The sequence below is a fragment of the Barbatula barbatula genome (assembly GCF_947034865.1).
Source record: "Barbatula barbatula genome assembly, chromosome: 12".
NCBI lineage: Eukaryota > Metazoa > Chordata > Actinopteri > Cypriniformes > Nemacheilidae > Barbatula > Barbatula barbatula.
In genome coordinates, this window is record NC_136775.1 from 2813695 (window position 1) to 2835173 (window position 21479).

Genomic DNA, 21479 nt, shown 5'->3' on the forward strand with positions numbered 1-21479 from the left:
AGGGGACCCTCGGTCAGGGAGTACCAGAGCGGGCAATGGGTGGAGTACGGGCAGGCAAACAGGTCCACCTGTGCTTGACCGAACCGCTCCCATAAGAGCTGGACTGCGCGGGGATGGAGCCGCCACTCTCCGCGGGGAGTGCCTTGACGAGAGAGCGCATCGGCTGTCTGGTTCAGGTAGCCCGGGAGAAACGTGGCTGAACAGAGCTAGAGCCTTGACCTGACAAGCTTTTACCTACTTCCGGTTTGTACACGCCACGCTGTGAAATAGGTCTATTGCTAACACCCAATTTATGAAAAAATTCACCATTTTCTCACAACTATAAACACATTCTCATAACTATACACCAACATGTGCAAACCCCACACAAAAATTTCTTCATTTTGCAAAGGTTTAACCATGTTCTCTATCAGAAAACACAAACACATAATATAATGAGTGTCATGATAAACTCAACAAACACATTTATCTATAATGTTAACATTCAATAGAAAAACTGATGACACACCAATCAGATTCTCAGGATAACATAAATAGGAGAACAGCTTTAGAAATAGCATCCTATAATCATTTACAGGGCTTTATAGTACTTACTGTAAACATACAGTACAATGACATCATTTTAACCCGAAAAAATTATGTTGAGGGAATTGAGTGAGGAGTTATCGATTAAATCATTTAGTTTTTCTGTTTTATTTACATTTGTGGCCCTAAAGTAATCCAAAAAGAATCGGACTACATTACTTTTACATAGTGATACTTGGCTTACATTACTGATTACATTTTTTTCATGTATTTGTAACTGTACTGGAAAACATTTTTAAAGTTACTCTCCCAACCCTGTTGTCAAGTATGGTACGCCATACTCAAAATGTGTCCTCTCCATCCACAGTGGCATTGGTGAACACGCTCCCTGCGACACCAGGGGATATAATGAATCATTATATATATATACATAATAAACCCATTTGAATGACCATTTCTTAATGTCTAGATGGCTCAAACATTCGGTAAAGGGAATTTTGCAAATGTCTACCAAGTAACCTATGGAAGGTGCTCAGTTATTTGGTGATTTTGTAGAAATGACTGTAGGTCATGTATGTGATGTGGTGCAGCTGGGGGAGCCCGCTAGAAGTAGTATATTCGTAGTGGTTTCTATCAGCAATGTACTATTTTTGCCCTTGGTACTCAGTTACAAATAACTTCATAAAAAAGTATACAGTAACTTAATCCAAGCACCAAAATATAAAATTACTGTAATGTAATCTGATTACTTTTGGATTCCTGACCTACAGTATATAAAAACATTCAAGACAAGTACGTAAATATTTTCAGCATGTTAGTGGAACATACACACGTTAGTCTCCATGTGTGAAATTTGCAGGAATGAAGGTATTTGCATTTCATATTTAATTCATGGGATGCCTAATACGAATATGATGATATTTATAGAGATATATCGCTAGAATTAAAACAAACATTTAATATAACAGATTCAATTACAGGCATGAATATATTTCAGATGCAGTCAAAAAAACAAAACAAAGTGATAAGTGGTTGCAATTCTATATTGACAGAAGTAAACATAGGCCTACATATTTCTCGGATTTCAAAATGATCTGTTTGAAGAAACAGAATCTGTGAATTATTACGCAACTCAACTTTATTCATATAGCGCTTTTTCCAATTTTCATTGTTACAAAGCTGTTATTTGTGAGGTAATAGTTTTATCAACAACAGTATTGAGATTGATGATTGTTTGAATTAAATCAACACCTGGAAAGTCCATGGCTATGATCCCAAAACAAGGTTTGGGATTCTCATTAGATGCATATTGTAGATAATTATACAGTAAAGGGTTAATCTGCTCTGCAACACCTTTTGGAGTTAAACACTTAAATAGACCCCCCAATGTAATGATGCCTGTTCCACTTGAATAGTTCAGAAAAAGTTTTCCATTTCCACATGATGTTTTTGCATGCTCTAAGTGCTCTCCAATTTTTTCCATCTTTTCTTCAACATCAGTTACTTTATAGTCCCCATTCTTATCTGTTTCAGTAAGAGAGACACCCAGGTCAAAGTGGTCTTTCTGAACATAAACAATCTTTCCTCTTACTTGACCAATTCTTGGCATTGAAGGACTGGTCCAGCTAATAGCCATGTTAATCATGTTTTTCACAAGTTCTGGAACTTTTTTTTTAAAAAAACAGACAGGCTTAACTCTGACAAGCACAGTCTCGGTTGGATTGATAGATAAAAAAGCCTCAATTTTCTTTTGAACTTTTGAAAATGTTATAAATTGATAAGTTATTCCGTGTTTAATTTGCAAAAACATTTCTCCAGACACTCTAAGATCAAAGTAACGTATTCCAGCCTTTAGCTGGTCCTCCAGTGACCATGCCTGACATTCTGCTAATGGTGTTCCATGAAGGGCCAAAGCGTCATGAGTACCAGGAATAGTGATCTCAGAAATTAACTTGTTATTGTCCAGAGTTGCCATCCAGCGACTGTTGTCAGATTTGAGAGTTTTCTGATCATTAAATACTTGTTGGCCACTACTTTTCTGCAGTCTGTGAAATAAAATCAGAATTTTAGGTCAACAATGTCAGGAGTTATAGTTCTTCATACAAAATCACTGTTAGTGCCAGTCATTTGGCCATCATTACAGATCTTTCAGTTAAAAAAATCATTGTTTTTTTCTCTTTGATTTAATTTTTTAATTTGTGCAGACAAGCAAAATTTTTGCATGATTTCTGTTTTTATCATTTTAGATAGAGTCCTATTTGAGAGAGAAAAATGAGATAAAAATATATTCAATTGCACAATATTCTGAAAACATTAGACCTGGCAAAAAATGTGACCACAGAATAAATACCATAAAGATTCAAATGTCTTTTTGATAAGTTTTATACTCACAGAAGCAACAGGATGCAGATAAATGTCCCGGTAACTTTCATCTTCTTTACTACCTGGGTTTTACACAATGAAAATAACTTTAACATACAAATGCATTTAAAGTGACACGGCAGAAGTATTTCAAACACAAATTTACACAAACTTTTCACAAAAAATTACAATTTACGAAAACTACACCATTGCAAACGTCACTTAAGCCACTCTTATGAATTTGAGTTATGAAAAGTAAACGTACAACTATACTACTTATATTTTACTTACAGCATTGTTATAAAGAGAAGATAAAATAATACCTCACACATGCCGATGGTCATCCTGACTCCAGCGCTCATCACAGCACCTCTTCCACTTCTGAGAGGAATATTTATAAGAACTTGACCGATCGCAACTTACTGATTTCATGCTCTCGGTTTGATGTGTATTTGCATGTTCAGTGGCTCCAGAAGACACATGAATTATGCCTAGTTATTAAATGTTATCGGAACATAGTTTGCTTGGAGCCCTGTGCACAGATAAAGTTATTTCGCTGCTTGTCCAACTTATTTAATTTAAGCATTTGTTTAAACATAATTTAAGTTTGACAAAATGTTTTTTTCATATTCAGTCATGTAACCTAATCCAGTCATGTTAAAACTACATGTATGCTTTGTGTTGTGTTGACCTATAATTGTTAAAACTGGACAGAAGATAAATATGTCCCAGCATGCTTGGCATAAGACTGGATTTGGAGAGTTATTTTCTCAATTAAGTGTTATTTTATGTGAGAAACACTTCTTATTGTTTAATGTGCATTTATTTTTGAGATGAAGAAGAGTTTGTTATATTTTCCAGTAGTGTGGTTGACATTGTTCAGGATAAGGTGAAAAAAGCTTTTGTATAGCATTGCCTTTGCTTAGTACTGTGGGTGTGACGTGACTTTTGTTTTATTTGAGTTTCTGTTCAGCTCTGTTATCTTTATTTCTTCAAATTAACCAAAAATAGTTGTATTTAGAACTTCAAATCAAAATATGAAACTTCAACATACATCAATCATGTTTGTTTAACACATGGTGCAACTTAAACACTGAAACAAAATATTTTTTCAGTGTATAACTTTGATCTAAAGTGTATTTAAAATGTCATTGAATGAGTCTGTATTTAGTGGATGGAATTGCTGCCTCTTTGTCATGATTCTGCTGCATCATGTCATGTTTTCTTAGTATAGTGGCAGGATCATGACAGAACCTCATGTTTATTGTGGAGAGAGGCAATTATTGTTCTTATGGCCTTCCATACTCTCTCTCCGGTCTCGTCTTTGTTCCCATCCTCTCGTTACCCTCTTTATTGATTAATGCCCTACACCTGTTTCCCTCTTGATTTGGTCCCTTATTTAATGCCCCTGTGTCTTTTGTCTTGTGCTGGTTCATTGTGGTTTGTTTGGTGAGTTCGAGTGTCTTGTACTCGAGTGTCTTGTACTCGAGTGTCTTGTACTCGAGTGTCTTGTACTCGAGTGTCTTGTACTCGAGTGTCTTGTACTCGAGTGTCTTGTACTCGAGTGTCTTGTACTCGAGTGTCTTGTACTCGAGTGTCTTGTACTCGAGTGTCTTGTACTCGAGTGTCTTGTACTCGAGTGTCTTGTACTCGAGTGTCTTGTACTCGAGTGTCTTGTACTCGAGTGTCTTGTACTCGAGTGTCTTGTACTCGAGTGTCTTGTACTCGAGTGTCTTGTACTCGAGTGTCTTGTACTCGAGTGTCTTGTACTCGAGTGTCTTGTACTCGAGTGTCTTGTACTCGAGTGTCTTGTACGTGTAGTTTGTCAAAGTGTTATTGTATCCCTGTTTTGTTCTGTTACCCCCACGTGGGTCTATGTTTTATTTATTATAAAAGTATGTTAACCCCTTACCCGCTGTCTGCACCTGGGTCCTCTCTCCGTGTCTCACCACTCGAGAACCATGACACCTCTTAGCTAAATTGAGTTGAATCAATGAATTGCCTTTTTTTTGTGAAACTTGTGTCTGAACTTTGAAGGAGCTGATGCATTTGCATTAATCATAATGTCGATATTTCATAAAATGTTAAAACGCTGTTGAAATTGCGTTGGTGGATGCCTCACATCAATGTTTTATCATTCAATGGGTGCAAGTGTTTAAAACGATTTATTTCAGTGAATAACTTAAATTGTAGTAAATTGAAAGCTGCTGTCATTGAACCTCCAACAGTTTAGCTACATTAACACAGACACGCTTTCTTCTTTTGTTTCACATGGAAGAAAGTCACTTGCAGAGGCTTTGGACAGCGTTTGGGTGCCTAAATGATAGGACAATTTGCATATTAATGTGAGCTATTCTTTAAATTCAATATAGATCTGATTACTGTCATATGCAAACCAGACTTCATTACATCTTTAGTGTAGTCATGCTGAGCAAAAATAGTTTATCACATAACTTTCTTAAACGAATCTGTTTGTATAATAAAAACGTCAGTGATCCTACGTTTGTTCTCTGATAAGAGCACGCATGAAGGACACTGCAGTTCATCCACACATTGACATCATTCAATTGCAGTGCAAGTGCCGTCTCACAACTTTGCAACAGTTGAAATACACTTTATAAACCATTTAAGCATAAACTATTCGCTTTTTTGTATTCTTTAAAGCGACCAAGAGTTGTGCACTGTTAAAAGTTACTTTTTGAGTACCCCAATTACGAATTGAGAAATTTTATAAGTAACAATATCTGGAGGGGCAGTTGGGGACATTTTTTAGTTTGATATCCTGTCAGATTATCCTACCGGCATAAAATAAACATGTAGGTTTCATTTACAGCCCAATATCCTTTCAAATAACAAAATATTAAATAAACAAGTAGAATGATTTAATAATGAAAACATACAATCAGATTCCCGTAGCGTTAAAAAATAAACAGATAGGATGATTTTATAGCGCAAAAAACTGACGTAACATTGTTGTGTGCATGCCTGGTCGGATAATCTGAAGGGCGGGATGAAATTTCGGGACACCGGCATAAGAAGCTCCTCTCCAATGGTGTAGGGCCTTTTGGATTTTGCGATTCAGCTAGAAATGGGGCTCGCAGTGCTTTTCCTGGGATGCTGGTTGTGCCTTTATCGTTTTTGCGAAAGAAGATGCTCTTCTTTTTTTGTTGTTGAAGAAAATAAGATCGCCCTTTGTTGGCGTATGCGGAATGATTTGTTGTGCGCTGCCTGAATGCGTAGTGCATCCTACGTGACTGTCTATAGTAGCTACGTTACTGTAAATGCAGTAAAAGCATAGCCTATACATTTTTTAAATAATTAAAATCTCCATTAAAAAATGATTTTCGTGTAAATTAAAAGTTAAATAAGAAAAATAAAAGTGCATATGACTATTGTTGGATATATAGGCTACATGAAATGCACTTGCGATGCAATAGAAGTCATGGGGCTCCTTTTAAGTTAAAGAACTCCGAGTTGCACAAAATGCTTAAGAAACTCAAAGCACAAAATATAAAAGAAAAGATAAAACTTAAAGGTACATAAGGTTTTTAAAGCCAAGTTAAGCTACAATCAACGTCTGCTGTGTGTGCAGTGGACGGATTCATATTAATTGTACAACACGGACATCTGCTGGTCAAACTGAGAAATGACGCTTGCATAATAAGCGAATCAATAAGTTAGTGTCATTGAGAGACAGTTAGATTGGATGGATGTACACAAAGCTTGTATTTATTCACCTTACTAAACAAACAACCAACAACTTTGATAATTAAAAATGTAAAAAAATAAAAATTATTTGAGTTCTCGTCTGTTCTCTTGGGTTTTGCTATTTTATTAGCTTCCCCTTGTTTGCTTGGTTGGACTGTCTTTTCTATGTACTAAAATCTGCTTGTCTGTTGACTGTCATCTAAATAAACTTCTGTAAATAGACACACCCCAAATACTCCAATTCTAAGTATTCTACAGTATTTTTTCTGTGTACTTTTGTCAGATGACACACTAGACAAGCTTGATAAAAGAGTTGAAATGCAAAGCTGTTGAATGACAGATGACTGTTTTTCAAGGCCAAATGAGTGGAAGCACGAGCTCACAGGAAAGCAAGATAAATGCCCTGTAAAGTGTTGGTCTGTACGCATGAAAGACGTAGATGCAGGAAACAAATAAAAGATGAAAGAATAGCCGCTCTTTACATTCGGTAAAAGTGAATGGTGACCACAGCTATGCCTGCACCCTGCGTAAAAAATATTGAATTTCTGCTAATGTAAACTGATTATATTTCTCACTCTGGTGACATTACACTGCTCAGATTTTGGTAATGCTATAGTAAAATAGTTTCATTTTTCCCATCCACTTATTTTTGCAATTCTGTAAATTGTAGTAAGGATTTTGATTCATATCAATTCAGCAGCACATCTCTATGTGCCTCACACGTTAAAGGGATACTTCACCCAAAAATGAAAATCACTGACCTTCGAGTTGTTCCAAATCTGTATGCATGATACATGCAAAATCTGCAAAATACATGCAAAATCTGTCTGGTTATAAGCATTCTTCCAAATATATCTCTCTGTGTTCATCAGAACAAAGAAAAAATATACATATTTGAAACAACTCGAAGGTGAGCAAGTGATGACAGAATTTACATTTTTGGAAGTATCCCTGTAAAGCTGTTCATCCTTTTTTGAAAATTCTACTCATGACTGAAAGTGGCAGCATTGAATGTAAACGTTTGACATGTCACTCTGTAGACGGGTTTGAAACTGGGCGGCTGCAGAGGTAAAGACAGAAAGTTTACAGACAGTGTTTTTTCTAAATCTGTAAACTGAAAAAACTGATATATATATCTATATATATATATATATATATATATATATATATATATATATACGGATATAATAAGGACATTTTCTGGCAGCTAGGGCTGTATGTAAAGTAAAATCTCAGGTTTTCCCTGTAAAGTTACCTTCCCCCTGTTTTTCTTGTAAATTTGCAGTCTTTTTTCTGTCATTTTGACAGTATTTCAAAAATAAAATGGAAGTTCTGTTCTTTTTTTACATTTTACGTGGACAATCTGTAAATAAATAACACAATTTTTGGTTTTAGTTTTAGCCTACAGCACCCACTGTGTAAAATTATGACACAAAGCATTTACTTTTCATATAATTTTGTGCTCTTGTGGCATATCTATTTATTCCAGAACTTCTAGAATGTCTAATTTCACAAACATGTTTGTTGTTTATTTCATTATTATCCATGGTTTAGGTGTAACATTTACGCATTTGGCAGACGCTCTTATACAATGCGACATTGTACTATACATTTGTTTCTGAGTTTGTGCATTCCTGGGATCAAACCCATGACCTTGGTGTTGCAAGTGCCATGCACCATAACTTTTAAATATAACCTCTTGTAGATACTAGCGATTGTTGCTCATTAGAACATTTTAAAAGTAAGTTGTGGCTGACCATTGAAGAAAGAACCCTAAGTTACACATCATAGTATGGACTATGTCTTTAAGAGGTTTCAAATAGTTAAAGGAATGACATGAACAGACAAGATATTTTACATTTTACTGTCAAGCATACCAGGTCTTGAAAACCTAGTTTAGACTTGAAGATGTTTTGATAACCTGATGTTAAACCTAAACGCAATAAAAACCAAAAAAAACTCATATTTGTAATTTCAACCTATTAATTGTTTAAATAATGAATCAATGCAAGTTTCTAGATGGCTCAAACGTTCGATAAAGGAAACTTTGGGAAGGTCTATACCTATGACCTATGGAAACACCCATGCAGCGCATAAGAAAGTGCGCAGCTCTCTCGTACCTAAAGAAGAAATGAAAAAAGAAAGGAAATGTGTACTGGAGAGTGTAAGAAGTAACTTGTGTGAGCAAGTGATGTAAACTTCGAAGTTCAAAATGAATTTAACTTACAGCCTTTACAACACGTGTGATCTACTGTAGGTCAATGAATCATCACGATGTGGTGAAGCTCCTGGGGAGCCCTGGCTTGACTCTGAGGGGATGTGGAATATTCCCTGGAATTAATCTTAGGAAAAACTCTGGAAACCCTTATGTTTGGCTCATAAACATATAAAGAGGTACCAATTATCATTGTAGGAATCTCAAAAATGCTCCGACATTAACCCCTTATCCTGGCTAAAATAAAAACAAGATTCATACATTATTTATTTTAAAATTTGATGCATCTAATACACGAAAATGGCTTGAAATTATGTACCAACATCATATATTATTCAGGTTATATTTCACCTGTTACTTTATTATCTTCATCAACAATACATTGATTTCCACATCAATGGTTATAAAATCGTACAATGTGGCATGTATAGATTTGGATCATGCAAAATAATGTTAGCATCCTTTCGTATTTATGCTTTCTATTCTATTAGCTAACAAGGTCTGTTATTATCACCATTATCAATTGCATGTGCAGTGGGCTCGCTTACTTGCACAGCAAGAACATTGTCCGTCAGGATCTCATACCAGACAACATCATGGTGAGATGTTTCTTTCTAACAATGAATGTTCCTGTTGTTCCATTAGTCTAGCATTGAGTTAGCAGGACAAAGGTCATATGCGTATGATTTAAAAGCATCACTATTGAATCAATGTAAGTTGCAAATCTTAAAGGTTGCTTTGGACTCCATGGTTAACACAAATAATTTGCCAAATTTATTTATGACACCATTCAAACATTTGTCCTCAGGTGGAACAAAACACGCACATGCGGTCATAATTGATTTAGGACAGGCCAGATTCCAAAAGCACGGCCTTTGCTTTGGCCTGGAAGGAGGAAATCTGTATAACGCAGCTCCTGAGATCGTCTAAGGAAGATACAGAGACCAGTATTCTGATGTTTGGGCAATTAGCAAAATTATACCCAAGCTTCTTATTGTGCCCAGAATGAGACTTTCACCAACCTTAACCGCAGCCTATGTCTTTTCAGCGGTCAATTTGAATCCATATAGTTATCCAGTCTCTAGAATGGTGAGCCCGTATGTTTTATGGAGGCCTAAAATGAACCAGGTCTAACCATCTCTTATAGGTGCAGGGCAGAGGTGGATTTCGGTTTTCATGTACATGTAGGATTACCACCTTTATTTTAAAACATTGACTGTTTAAATTAAGAACTTTGAGAAATGTCAGGCTGTGAGTTCTGTTTGTAAGACCTTTTCATAGAAATTTGAACTTTATTCTTGCTGTTTTGCTGAACTTTATTCTTGCTGTTTTGCTGTGGCGAACAGAGTATAATATTTTTTAATACATGTCAAAATTAATTATTATCAGCATTAAAGGGGCTCAGTTTCCCAATATAAAAAAAGTATTCGCTAGTAGTGTGATCGTGTGTGTTGAAGTATTCTGGAATAAAATTGTGGGAAAAATTATATTATAGTATTATAATGTATTATAGTTTTTCAAAATGTAGTGAAAATAACATTTTAAGGATCTATAAGTGTTGTTTAGTGTCAGTTGTTAACTAAGAGAGTTAGGAAAGGGAAACCTATTTAGTAATTTGCTCCAACAGACAATTAAAAAATTAATAAAAATAAAATAACGTAAGTTAAAGCGGAGGGGGGATTTTTCGCATCCCTTATGATACTCGTGCAAAACTGTATATTTGTAGAAAATTTCAACCACCAGATGGTGCTGTAGAACAGAATTATTTTAATTTCAATCAAAAACATCCGGTCGGTAAATGAGACTAGCTGCTATTATGATAAAGTTCATTCTAGGAAAACGTGTTTGTATTTTTCAGCAGCTCAGCACGTGTAGATATTTAATGATTATTTTTCTCATTTCAGCATGAAACTGATCACAAATAACAACAAAAAATGCCAACTGCTGCACCCTATAACCCACGTGGTGGCTCTTGTGTAACAATGCGCTCCTTTTCTAGTATACTAATAAACTACTATTTAAAGACTTCATTTATTTATTTAAATCATGTGTATCTGTTAACAAACCAACCTAGAAGACACATGAAGTAGGTTGAGAGGATGCAGAACGTACATTGTAAAGAATTACTGTGGAAATACAGGATTCCTGGCAGCAGTTTGCCAGTAATTTACTGTAGATTTACATTTATGTCATTTACTGACGACAGTTTGTTAGATAAATGAACATTAAACATAAACAAGTCTTTATCCTAAGAGTAAAAATATATATAACAGCCTCGTGCAAAGCATTCTGGGAACCAAAATTAGATGAAAAAAAACAGAAAAAGGTTATGTGGATTTCTGGTTCCCAGAATGCTTTGCATGAGGCTGTTATTTTATGGTTTTTTACTGTAACGTTAAAGATTTGTTCATGTTTGATATTCATTTATTTTTGAACAAACTGTTGCCAATAAATTACATAAATATAAATACGTTGGTAGGTATATAATATCTATTTATGGCCTTCTAATTTGACGATTTCGTTTTTCTCTTCAAGTATTATTTGATTATTTTATAATATAAATTCTGGAATGTGGAAAATATTATAAAAGAGTAGGTGTGTCCAAACCTTTGACTGTAAACCACATATTGTGCCCTCTAGGGGACAAAAATAAACATTTAGAAACTATGTTGAATATTTTTGAGTATTGAAATAACATTACAGCAATAAATACAACACAATTTTAAAGTATGTTATCAAAGAAATACATAGATATGTTCAAAGGATTTGTGTTCTGATAGTCCATAAAAAATGTGTGCACTGGTAAAATGACAATGTACCTAAATTTAGTTTGCAAGTAAGCTTTTTTAGGAATGGACCATTATGAACTTAAGCATAGGGTTTTAGTTCTTGGCGATGGTCCGTGGTACAGTGAAATCACCTGAGGGTGTGGGCATCATGTGACATAGTGAGAATGTGAATCATCACTGGGGTGTGTCATCGGTGAAGCACCTCTGGTGATTGGCTTACAGAGAGATACATTACCTCATACCAGAGGAAAAAGAGATGAGGTCATACTCACCTGACTCATATTCCCAGTTTACAGAAGCATTTACACTCAATGTTAACCCCCAAGTGTTTATGTGAGCATGTGCGAGTGAAAAAGAGAAAGAGCCATTAGAGTCATAGCGCCCAGAAGATATAAAGACCTGAGACTTCACTCACCATAATGATGTTTATTACTAAAGGTTAATATTTAATGTATATGTAAATAATATCTATTTAAATATTTATCTATTCAAAATGCATTGTTATTTTTATATTAGTTTTTAGAAAAATCCACATATTCAAAGTGTAATTGCACAGATGTGTGTTCACAACCCACTTACATTATATTAATTATTTCAATTTAAAAAGCAAGTGATTATTTTTTCATGCCCACCAAACAAATATTCCAAAATTTTAACCTTTAAGTAAAACAAAAATAGGTTCAATTCAGATTCAGATTCAATGTTCTTCATATGATAGATATTTTTAATAAATGAACATTTTTGAATTTTGTTATGTTTCATAATTGTTATACGGACAAAACATTGATGAAAGGGGTACAATATGGATGTTAAAAAAAACTATATATTTTATTTGCACACATTCCAGTTTGGTATTAATTAAATTAGGTTTTGGTCGACTGATTCATCTTATTGTGTGATGTGATATGACACCACATCACTGTGTGTCTCGTGTGCTGACAAAGACGCTCAGCTGGATGATGTCATATTAGGTCATTATTTACAGAATGTGGGTGTAGTGACTCCGATACAATGACAGAAGATATAAGCAACTGCAAAAACAGAGACAACCGTCACAAATCCTAAAACATGCTTCCAGTGATCAGACGTGTGTCCCACTGAAACAGACGATTGAAATGAATGAGAAACAGTAAATGAGGGACTTTACAAACAAAAGCCCATAGACAGGTTTGAGCAGCAGGGAAACATGATCCGTTATCCATAGTTGATATTGATTTGGGCCTTGAGTTCCCAGTGGACGCCATTAATGGAGGCAGATGACCTTTTGGACATACTGACTGTGACTAGGATGCTGGCAGTGATCCAGAGTGTGTGAGAAACACCCTTCCTGTACGTCTCGTATCAATGTAGCCATGAGATGCAATGATGCGCTCTTATGTGGCCAACCAGTTTGACTAGCTCATTCCTGCCACCCCAGAGTACACAGAAACAGACCAGCACAATCCTTTTCAATGCAAAGATTTGCAATCACTGCTAAGCTAATTTTAGAATTTATCTTTTCTAAAGAATTGGTTAAGTATGCGTAGCATGACAGCAAATATTGCATTATGTATATTGACCGACTGGTTTAAAAATGTAAATACAGGTTGCGAAAGTCAGAGATCGCATTTAAAATGGCAGGCAAATGTACTTGAAAATAAAGAAAAGTTCCATTGAAACACACTTAGATGGTCCTGCACGTTCTCGGATGACGGTGAAATTGGAATTCGTGCCATCTCAAGCGCACTCTGTCATTCAGAGGACCAAACAAAATGTTAACAAACGCATGTATATTTTTCCAAATTAATCGTCCCACAAATTGTATACAATTGACTTTTTTGCATTATAAAATGTAAAAAATCATAATTGTCAGTGCAGGACCCGTTATGCTATTTAGAAAGTGCAAAACTTTATCGGACGGATCAGGACTACAAAGCTAATAATCTAAGGTATAGATTCAATTAAAAATCAAGTTACACAATTTCTTATTTATATAGCAGTGGTTTGTATGTTGTTTTAAAAACCATGTTAAATCTAAATCCTGTTGTCAATATTTTTAAGTAAATGCAATAAAACAAGTGCGATAGATAGGCCTACATATTCCAGGCAAGAGTTACAATGAAAAGGTATAGAGTTTAACAGAGATTGAACCGTGTTCTCAGATCAAGGGTATTTTGCATAAAAAGCTGAGCTAAATCAAGCTATCGCACGTTTTACGTTATTCGATTCATGAATACACACACCCTCAGTGCACATGCTCCTGGGGTGTGTTGTCACAAAAGGCAAGCACGTGTTCACGTGTCTTCTTTCCTGGGCAATAGTGAAAATGTCTATTAGCTTTTTGTCCACTTAAGTGTTTGCCACTATAAATAACATATCTAAAATAATCTACATCTTTTGCGCTTGTTGTTGTCGCTCCAGATTTCATCTTTGCCGCCAGGCGTGGCATCATCAAGACCCTGTCGCGTCTAACGGAACCGAATGGTCTTTGTTAGAGGTGTGAGAGAAATGTGCTCTCTCTCTCTCTTTACCGTAAGAGCAAAGACTGAGCGGTGCGGATCACGCAGCGTCTGTCTCATAACTCTCATGTACTCCCACAGCCAGTGTCACAGCACTCCATGCGTAACGGTGGTCCAAACAACAACTCCGTGACCCGCTGCAATCAACGGCAAACTGGGTGGGCGGACCCCCAAATTATGTCAGCTTAACTCTTTCTGTTTCAGGGACACATCTTTGAATTCCTTTACATAAAAGACTTACAGATATTGCCGTCTCGCTAGGTTCTTGACCACAAAAATCACGATCAAAGCAATTCCTGTGTCTTCAAACCCGCATGGACGGCGGATGTTTGCGGCCGCACATGTGGTCTCTTTTTGCTTTTATAACACGCCTTTCCTATAACAAAAGAAAAGCCCTTATCGATGCGTGATGTACATTAATATTTACTGCATAAAGATGCTCTGGATGTATAAACATTAAGAGTCAGTTGCGGGTTGCCACAAAAGTCTTGAATGCAGCGGGATGGATGGATGTTGGGTGACTCGCTCCGTCTCGGCAAGGCGGAGACGCAGTGAACCAGACGGGGCGGGGAGTCGTGTAGCCCGGCCCCTCTCGGCGCAGACATCCTTGTGTCCCGTTCGCCCTGTTCCTATCTGAATCGGAGAGGGGGCGGGTCGATGGGCGGGCCCAGCGCAAAGGGGGGACTCGTATCGAGGTGGAGGGGGCGGGGTAGCGACTAGGGTGCTGTTCATCCAGTCTTTTGCCAGTGTCTTTGTCTCATACTCTTTTGTTAGCCATGCCTAGCTTGCTGGTTCTAGCAGGGATCATGGAGAAAAATGGGGGCTACGGCGGGGATTTAGCCAGCTCCGGCTTCGGCAGCGAGGGTCTCCTGGTGCCACCCGAGGAGGAGGAAGACGATTCCCGTGCCCTTAGAGTTGCGCTGGGCCAACTGTCGCTGTTGGGTCTTGGAGAGGGCGAGGACAGCGGCGGGGCTCCTGTTGGTGGTGGAGTTCAAGATCGGAGTAACAATAATCATCACAATCACGCCGGAGGAGTCGGATCCGAATCCGGGATGTTACAGGGGAAGAGCAAGTTGTGCGCCCTGTACGAGAGCTCGTCCACCGAAATCAAAGGACGGGGCTGCAACATAACTGAGTGCGTCCCCGTGCCAAGCTCCGAACATGTGGCCGAAATAGTGGGGAGGCAAGGTAAGCGGAAATACTTGTTAAAATTGTTCCCAAGTCGTTCCCGAGCGCGTGTCGCTCCGGCTAAGTGTTTAGACGTTTTAAAAGCCATGTGCAATTTTACTGACAAAGAAAAGGGAGTGGTGAGCGTTTTCCTGCGGGTTAGGGTGGACAATGTGCCCATTTTATTCAAACTGTGTCACAATTCAGTTCCGCAACTCAATGCATTCGGTGCCACGAACGTGAACGTTTAGACTATGAAGTTATAAGCGGGTAAGAGAACAAAGTCAGCAGCGCGCACCTCATGGTCGCATTATTCCAGATCCACGCCATCGGTGTCATCATGCAGACGCGCTCTTTTCGTTTCCTTTGTCGTCTGAGCGCGCGGAATTCTCTCTTTAGAAAAAGGAACGTTTAACGGTTGAAGTTCGAACGCACACTGGATACTTTGTAACGCTCGAGCGTCTTTGTTGACAGGAAACATTGTATCGTTCCTTCTCTCTGGCGCCTCCGTAGTTTCTCGAGGGCTTCCATGCAGCACCACGTTGTTTTTGTCAGAGCACGTCAGACAAAGAGAAGTTGTCGGGTAACTTTAGCTGACCGCTGCTGCTCGGATCTGGACGAAAGCTCGATGAAGTACAGTCTTATGGAGCTGTGATCGTTCGCCGTGGACTCGAGGTGATGCAATTCTGACAGTGTTGTCAAACAAAAGAATTGAAAGTCCGCGTGTTGTGTTTGTGCACGCAGGGGAGCGTTAAACAAACGAAATGTGGAAAAAGAGAAAACTACTGACGTGACTCGGCGGATAAGCTAAAGCTTTTATTATGTTTTGATCGGGGGTCGTATATTTTTTTAAACAAGTTAAAGACGCAGTGGTGTGTTGTGGGAGTTGTTGTGACACAACAATATCACAAACCGACACTTAAACACTTTCCTGCTAATACTTTTAGCCACTCAGGCTTTTAAAAAATTATTGGATGGCATATGAACATTTTCCTGGATAGCTGTAGAGACAGACCGTGAAGCTCATTTTAAGAGTCACGCCCCGTCTGCCTGTACAAGACAAGGCAGGGGGTCAGAAAGCCCCCGACTGTCCATTCATTAACACTGTAGTGTCTTACCCACGTAGTAGACTGTTGAAAATGTCCCCGGGCAGTGGAGCCCATGTGTATGATGACTTTGTTGGGCTGTAAAGTAGTCTGCATGTCTCAGAGGGGAACACTTGGATTCAGAGGGTGTGAACATTAGGTCATGATCTGAAATATGCCGATTAAGAGATTTTGGAGTCCTTACCATACACTTACTGACCCACATATTGTTTTGCAAAACTAAACTTACAATTTTCAAGGATTTCTTGAATTAGGCGATGAAATGATTTTCCATGAACAATAGAGTCATTGTTTTAGGTAGTCAAATAATCAAGACATAATATATCACTTGCATATCAGCACTAGTTGGAATTTGAGACCGGATGGTTTCAGCATTTGTTCACCTGGAGCGGCTGCCTTGCCTGTTTGAAGATGTTCTCCTGCAGCGAGAGGGCCGATTCAGCTGCGTTCCCTGCTGTCAGTGTTAGACAGTCCATCCAGGTTGCTTTTTTTGCTTCTGCTGTACACAATGAGGCATGAAACCGGTGTGCAGAGATCTATCCGGTGAACAGGCCTCTAGGCAGACAAAGCCTCACCACTCTTGATAGGACACCGCCGAGGTGCTAATAAAGAACACAGAGCTGTATATGATACGTGTGATAGATTCTGTGTAGTACAGCATCTTGCACTGTCATGAATTCATATCTCGCAACAACAACTTTATAAAGGACTTAGACGTGAGATGATTCTGATTTATTTCATTTGTGTCCTGAAATCAGTTTCTGAAATGTACAGCCGTGATAATTCTATTATCGGAAAAACCTTTTGTCAGTGCTGAATATTGTCGGTAGTGTGTTAGTTTGCTGTCAGTAATCCACAGAACATCGCCTGTTGTTTTGTAGAGTAGGCGGGATTCAGAAAACTTTCATATTTTTCATGCAAATAAGATATATCAAAACAGACTGTTTATGTGTTCTTCAAAATGGAATCTATTCTACTAAATACTTGTGATGGGTAAAAGCCTAACAGCATGTTTTTATAACATGAATAAAACAACATATTACAGTATTCAGACAGTATAATGTCTTATTAAAAGCAATAGATTAGTACAGTTAACAGAGAAAGAGAGAGAGAACGCAGTAATATCCACAAGTCACTGGACTGTATTCATGAAACATGAACAGGACACATTTCTTTGTGAATCGTTCATTAAAACATTTTTTGCTAAAGCGTTAGAATGGTTTAATGAATGATTTACACAAATTTGAATGAGGCTCATGGTACAATAAATGTCACGCTAATGATTTTGGTTATCAATGCAGTGTATTTGGCATACGATAAAAAACATGGGCAGATATTTGGTCTGCATTGATTTTGTGCAAAGCATTTAAAAACATGGTTAAATGTGTTCAACTGATCTCCTTTGGTATTCATCACATGTAATTAAAATGCATATAAAAATACATAAATGAATAGCCAAATGTCAAGAGCTTTGTGAATGGTTTGATTCTATGTTTATCTTCTGACCGTTTGTGTGGGTATTTGCATGAGTGACCTTATGACCCCAAAAACAAACTTGTGTATACAAACAGTGCATATCAACCATAATCACGATGCTCCTTTTCCACTCAACAGGTTGCAAAATCAAAGCTTTGCGTGCAAAGACAAACACCTACATCAAGACCCCGGTCCGAGGAGAAGAGCCCGTCTTCCTCATCACCGGTCGCAAAGAAGACGTGGCCCTGGCCAGACGAGAGATCATCTCAGCCGCGGAGCACTTCTCCATGCTGCGAGCCTCCAGGAACAAGCTGGGCGTCTCTTTCAGCGGCTCCCCCCCTGCACCGCTACCTGGCCAGACCACCATACAGGTGAGGGTGCCCTACCGCGTCGTGGGTTTGGTGGTGGGACCCAAAGGCTCGACCATTAAACGGATCCAGCAGCAAACGTGCACGTACATCGTCACTCCCAGCCGTGACCGTGACCCCGTCTTTGAGATCACAGGCTCCCCGGGGAACGCCGAACGGGCTCGGGAGGAAATAGAGGCGCACATCGCCTTCCGCACGGGCGGGCTGCACGACCACAACAATGAGAACGACTGCTTGGGCTCCGACGGTGGCAACGGGGGTCTGGAGAGCCGCCTGCAGCAGGTGTGGGGGCTACAGGGGGCCCCGCGCAAGCCGCTCACCAGCAGCTATCGCCAGAATTTCTCAGACGCTGTGGTTGGAAGTAGCGGAGGAGGAGGAGGTGGAATTTACAGTAAAGGTGACTTTACCAGCCCCAGCAACGGGGACAAGCCATGCTCTTATTTCGGCTCTGAGAACACTCCGAGCTGGGGGGACCCCGAATATCCCAAACAGGTGGCCTACTACACTCAGCAGCGCTCCAAAAGCTTCGGTGGCCTGCCTCTCCCTTTGACCAGACTGTCACCGGGCCTGCCCGACCCGTGCGGCACCGGCAACTCTTCTAATGCCATCGGGTCTCCCCATGCCCAGGCGCGCCGTGCCCACAGCGAGCCGGCTACTGCCACCACCGCCTTCACCGGCCGCCTTCCCGTGCCAGATTCGCCACCTGCCGTGATCCGGGACTGCATGACCTGCTTCGAGAGCAAAGTGACGGCCGCTCTCGTTCCGTGCGGCCACAACCTCTTCTGCATGGAGTGCGCCATCCGAATTTGTGAGCTGAACCATCCGGAATGCCCCGTCTGCCACACCCTGGTCACACAGGCTATCCGAATATTCTCTTAAGAGTTCTTTGTTTTGATTTGGTGCGTGTTTTATGTTCTACTCAATAGATTCAGTTGACCTTTAACCCTTCTTTATTTTGTCAGTATTCACTCTGTTGTTGTTTTTTTATTATTTTTCAGAAAACACAAAACCTAAACAAGCAGATATTTTAGAAGACACTGCTTGCTTTACTAAAAAAAGAAGAAAGTATTTTCAGATTTTTCTTTTGTATGTAAACACATATACATATATATATTTTATAAAAGTTTTTTTTAACGGAGAGAACGTAGTTCTTAGCATGTTTTTTTTGTTCTTTTATTTAATTTTTTACTGGTGCTGTTTTGTCCACGTGCAGTGTGGACAGTAACAGGAGAAATAATGTGAACATTTGACACTTTTTCCCTTTGCTGGGGAAGTTTCTCGTTACTGTCATTATTTTTATTACGATGATGATGATGATATCAAGTTTATTTCCTAACATTAGATTATAGTTTTACATCCCAGCGTCTTCTGCAAAAGAGAAAGTATTCTTTAAGGCAAACTAGAATCTTTGCACCTTAAAACTGATTTCAAGTGATTGTCAAAAACAAAAGCATTTCCTACATGGTATAGAAATGGCCAACGGGGGCTGATATATACGTTTGGACACGGAACCTGATGTTGGCGTGGCTTTAAATTCGGATCATGTTCTAAATGATTAAATGTGAATTCATGATCTGCTTCAGGATCATGTTGGGCTGATCTGCTTTTCTAATCAAGAATCTGACGGGTAATTGACATGTTAAACAGGGAGATTTAAATTGTTCTTTTTTTGAGCCTATTGTGTAATGTATCAGAAAAAAGTCTTACTGAGTACAATTTATCAAGTTATCGCAAAAATACGTTTTTAAAGTGTTGGGCAACAAATTGTTTGGTCAGCTTAAACACCTTGGAATTCATCCAGGAGGTATTGCCCCATTCATTTTAGTAACCTCGCGTTCTCAGTAAATTCACAAATTAATTTTTCACACTTTTTTTTTACTTTCAAATGTTAGGCGTGAGATGAAGTAAAATAAGGAAGACGGGTGGGCTGCGGGGGGTTCGGTAATCTGATCCTGAATAGACCCGGTAGACAAAGGAAAGCAAGACTACAGTACAATGTAAAGCACCCACTCGCTTGTCCTCATGGCCCTACATTTGAGTTGCAAAGCGACCGTGTCTTTACAGAGGCAGGTGCTTCATATCATACTTAATGTTTAGAGAAACGTGGCATCGGGGAGGGGGCCGTGCTCTAATTCTACTCGCCCTTCAACTGTTCCATGCGACTACAGTCACAGAGCTCCTCCCAAAGACTATATTGTTTTGTCGCAGTGGTGGTACAATCCCCGGAGCGCCCCAACATGGCCTGCCCTAGGAGGAGCTGATAATGAGCCATACATCAGAGTCCAGGTGCAAAGCAACTGCTGGGGAGAGGAGGGGCCGCGCGTACAGTGGCGTGAATGCAAACGGCGCCGTCTTGCATTGGTCAAGACGGCGACCAGGGGGCCGCATCCCTCCCAAACGCTCCGTAGGTGCAGCTGGGGCCCCTCCTGACGGTCGCTCTCTCGCTTGCTTTTCCCCTGCCCCTCGGAGCCGTGGCTATTCCCATTGGGAAAAGGGGCCTCTTTTGTCCTGCCACAGGGGGAAAATATTCAAGAGCAGGTTTTATTTCAAAGAGAGAGAGAGAGAGAGAGGGGCTGGTGTAAATACGGCCGTTTGTTTTGATTCACCCTGTAGCATTTTCTTAAACTTTTCGTTGAAATCTTTCAATTCTCGGTTTTGAAATTGAATCTGCACAAGGCGGTGGAAGTTTCTATGGAGTCTTCTTTGGTAAGCGGGACATCCTGCCGTGACCCCCTCGAGACAGGCTTGCCAGTACACGGTCACAAGCAGCCAATCAGAGGACAACCTTGAACTCCGCAGTGAAATCAGACAATTGTAATTGACAAGCAAGCGGGGGAAAACGCCCAATTTGGTGTCCGTTCATGCTGAATCGAATTACACACCCACTGCCTGTCTCATCGCAGGCTGGGGGATTTAGGAATAGGGGATTAGAGCATTTGGAGGTTGGGAAAGGTTTTTTTATGCTAGAAGGCCAGTATAAAAGAACGGAGCCCTTAAAACCTAGCACGTTTGGGTCGGTTTTCTCAAGCGAGTCCGTGTGCGCCACATGCGTGCGGCATTAGAAGACATGCTAGGGTAAGCTTGGGATTGTAATTAACAAACTGTAACAATTGAATTTACCTTTGAGCCATTAGAATCTTAAATATTCCTTTTGAAGAAGTTTTAACGCTGAGTTGACTGTTATAGCAGGTAGTTTACTCAGTTGTTTTTTTCCTCGTGTGAATCAATGTATTATGGCTGTATTGGCACCTGACAGTGTTTTTTTT

The 21479-nt window shown here is 39.2% G+C and overlaps 2 protein-coding genes across 2 annotated transcripts; one reads left to right on the forward strand and one right to left on the reverse strand.

Annotated features, from left to right (window-relative positions):
- Positions 1-432: 432 nt before the first annotated feature.
- LOC306901310 (1-phosphatidylinositol phosphodiesterase-like) lies at positions 433-4849 on the reverse strand (the record flags this gene model as incomplete). The annotated part of the gene is made up of 5 exons (XM_079468989.1): positions 433-2570; positions 2917-2969; positions 3210-3267; positions 4357-4740; positions 4839-4849. The coding sequence occupies 5 exons, from the start codon at positions 4847-4849 to the stop codon at positions 1697-1699; spliced, it is 1380 nt and encodes a 459-aa protein (XP_079325115.1). The 3' UTR covers positions 433-1696.
- Positions 4850-14790: 9941 nt separating this feature from the next.
- mex3a (mex-3 RNA binding family member A) lies at positions 14791-19359 on the forward strand. The gene is made up of 2 exons (XM_079470594.1): positions 14791-15284; positions 17984-19359. Exons 1-2 carry the CDS (start codon positions 14873-14875, stop codon positions 19090-19092), a joined length of 1521 nt encoding a protein of 506 aa, XP_079326720.1. The 5' UTR covers positions 14791-14872; the 3' UTR covers positions 19093-19359.
- The last annotated feature ends 2120 nt before the right edge of the window (positions 19360-21479 follow it).

What these genes read in the sequence shown, in the direction of transcription:
- mex3a (XM_079470594.1), top strand. Translation starts at nt 14,873, where the DNA reads ATGCCTAGCTTGCTGGTTCTAGCAGGGATCATGGAGAAAAATGGGGGC. An exon ending in CGAAATAGTGGGGAGGCAAG is followed by an intron (nt 15,285 to 17,983) that starts GTAAGCGGAAAT and finishes TCCACTCAACAG; the next exon opens with GTTGCAAAATCAAAGCTTTG.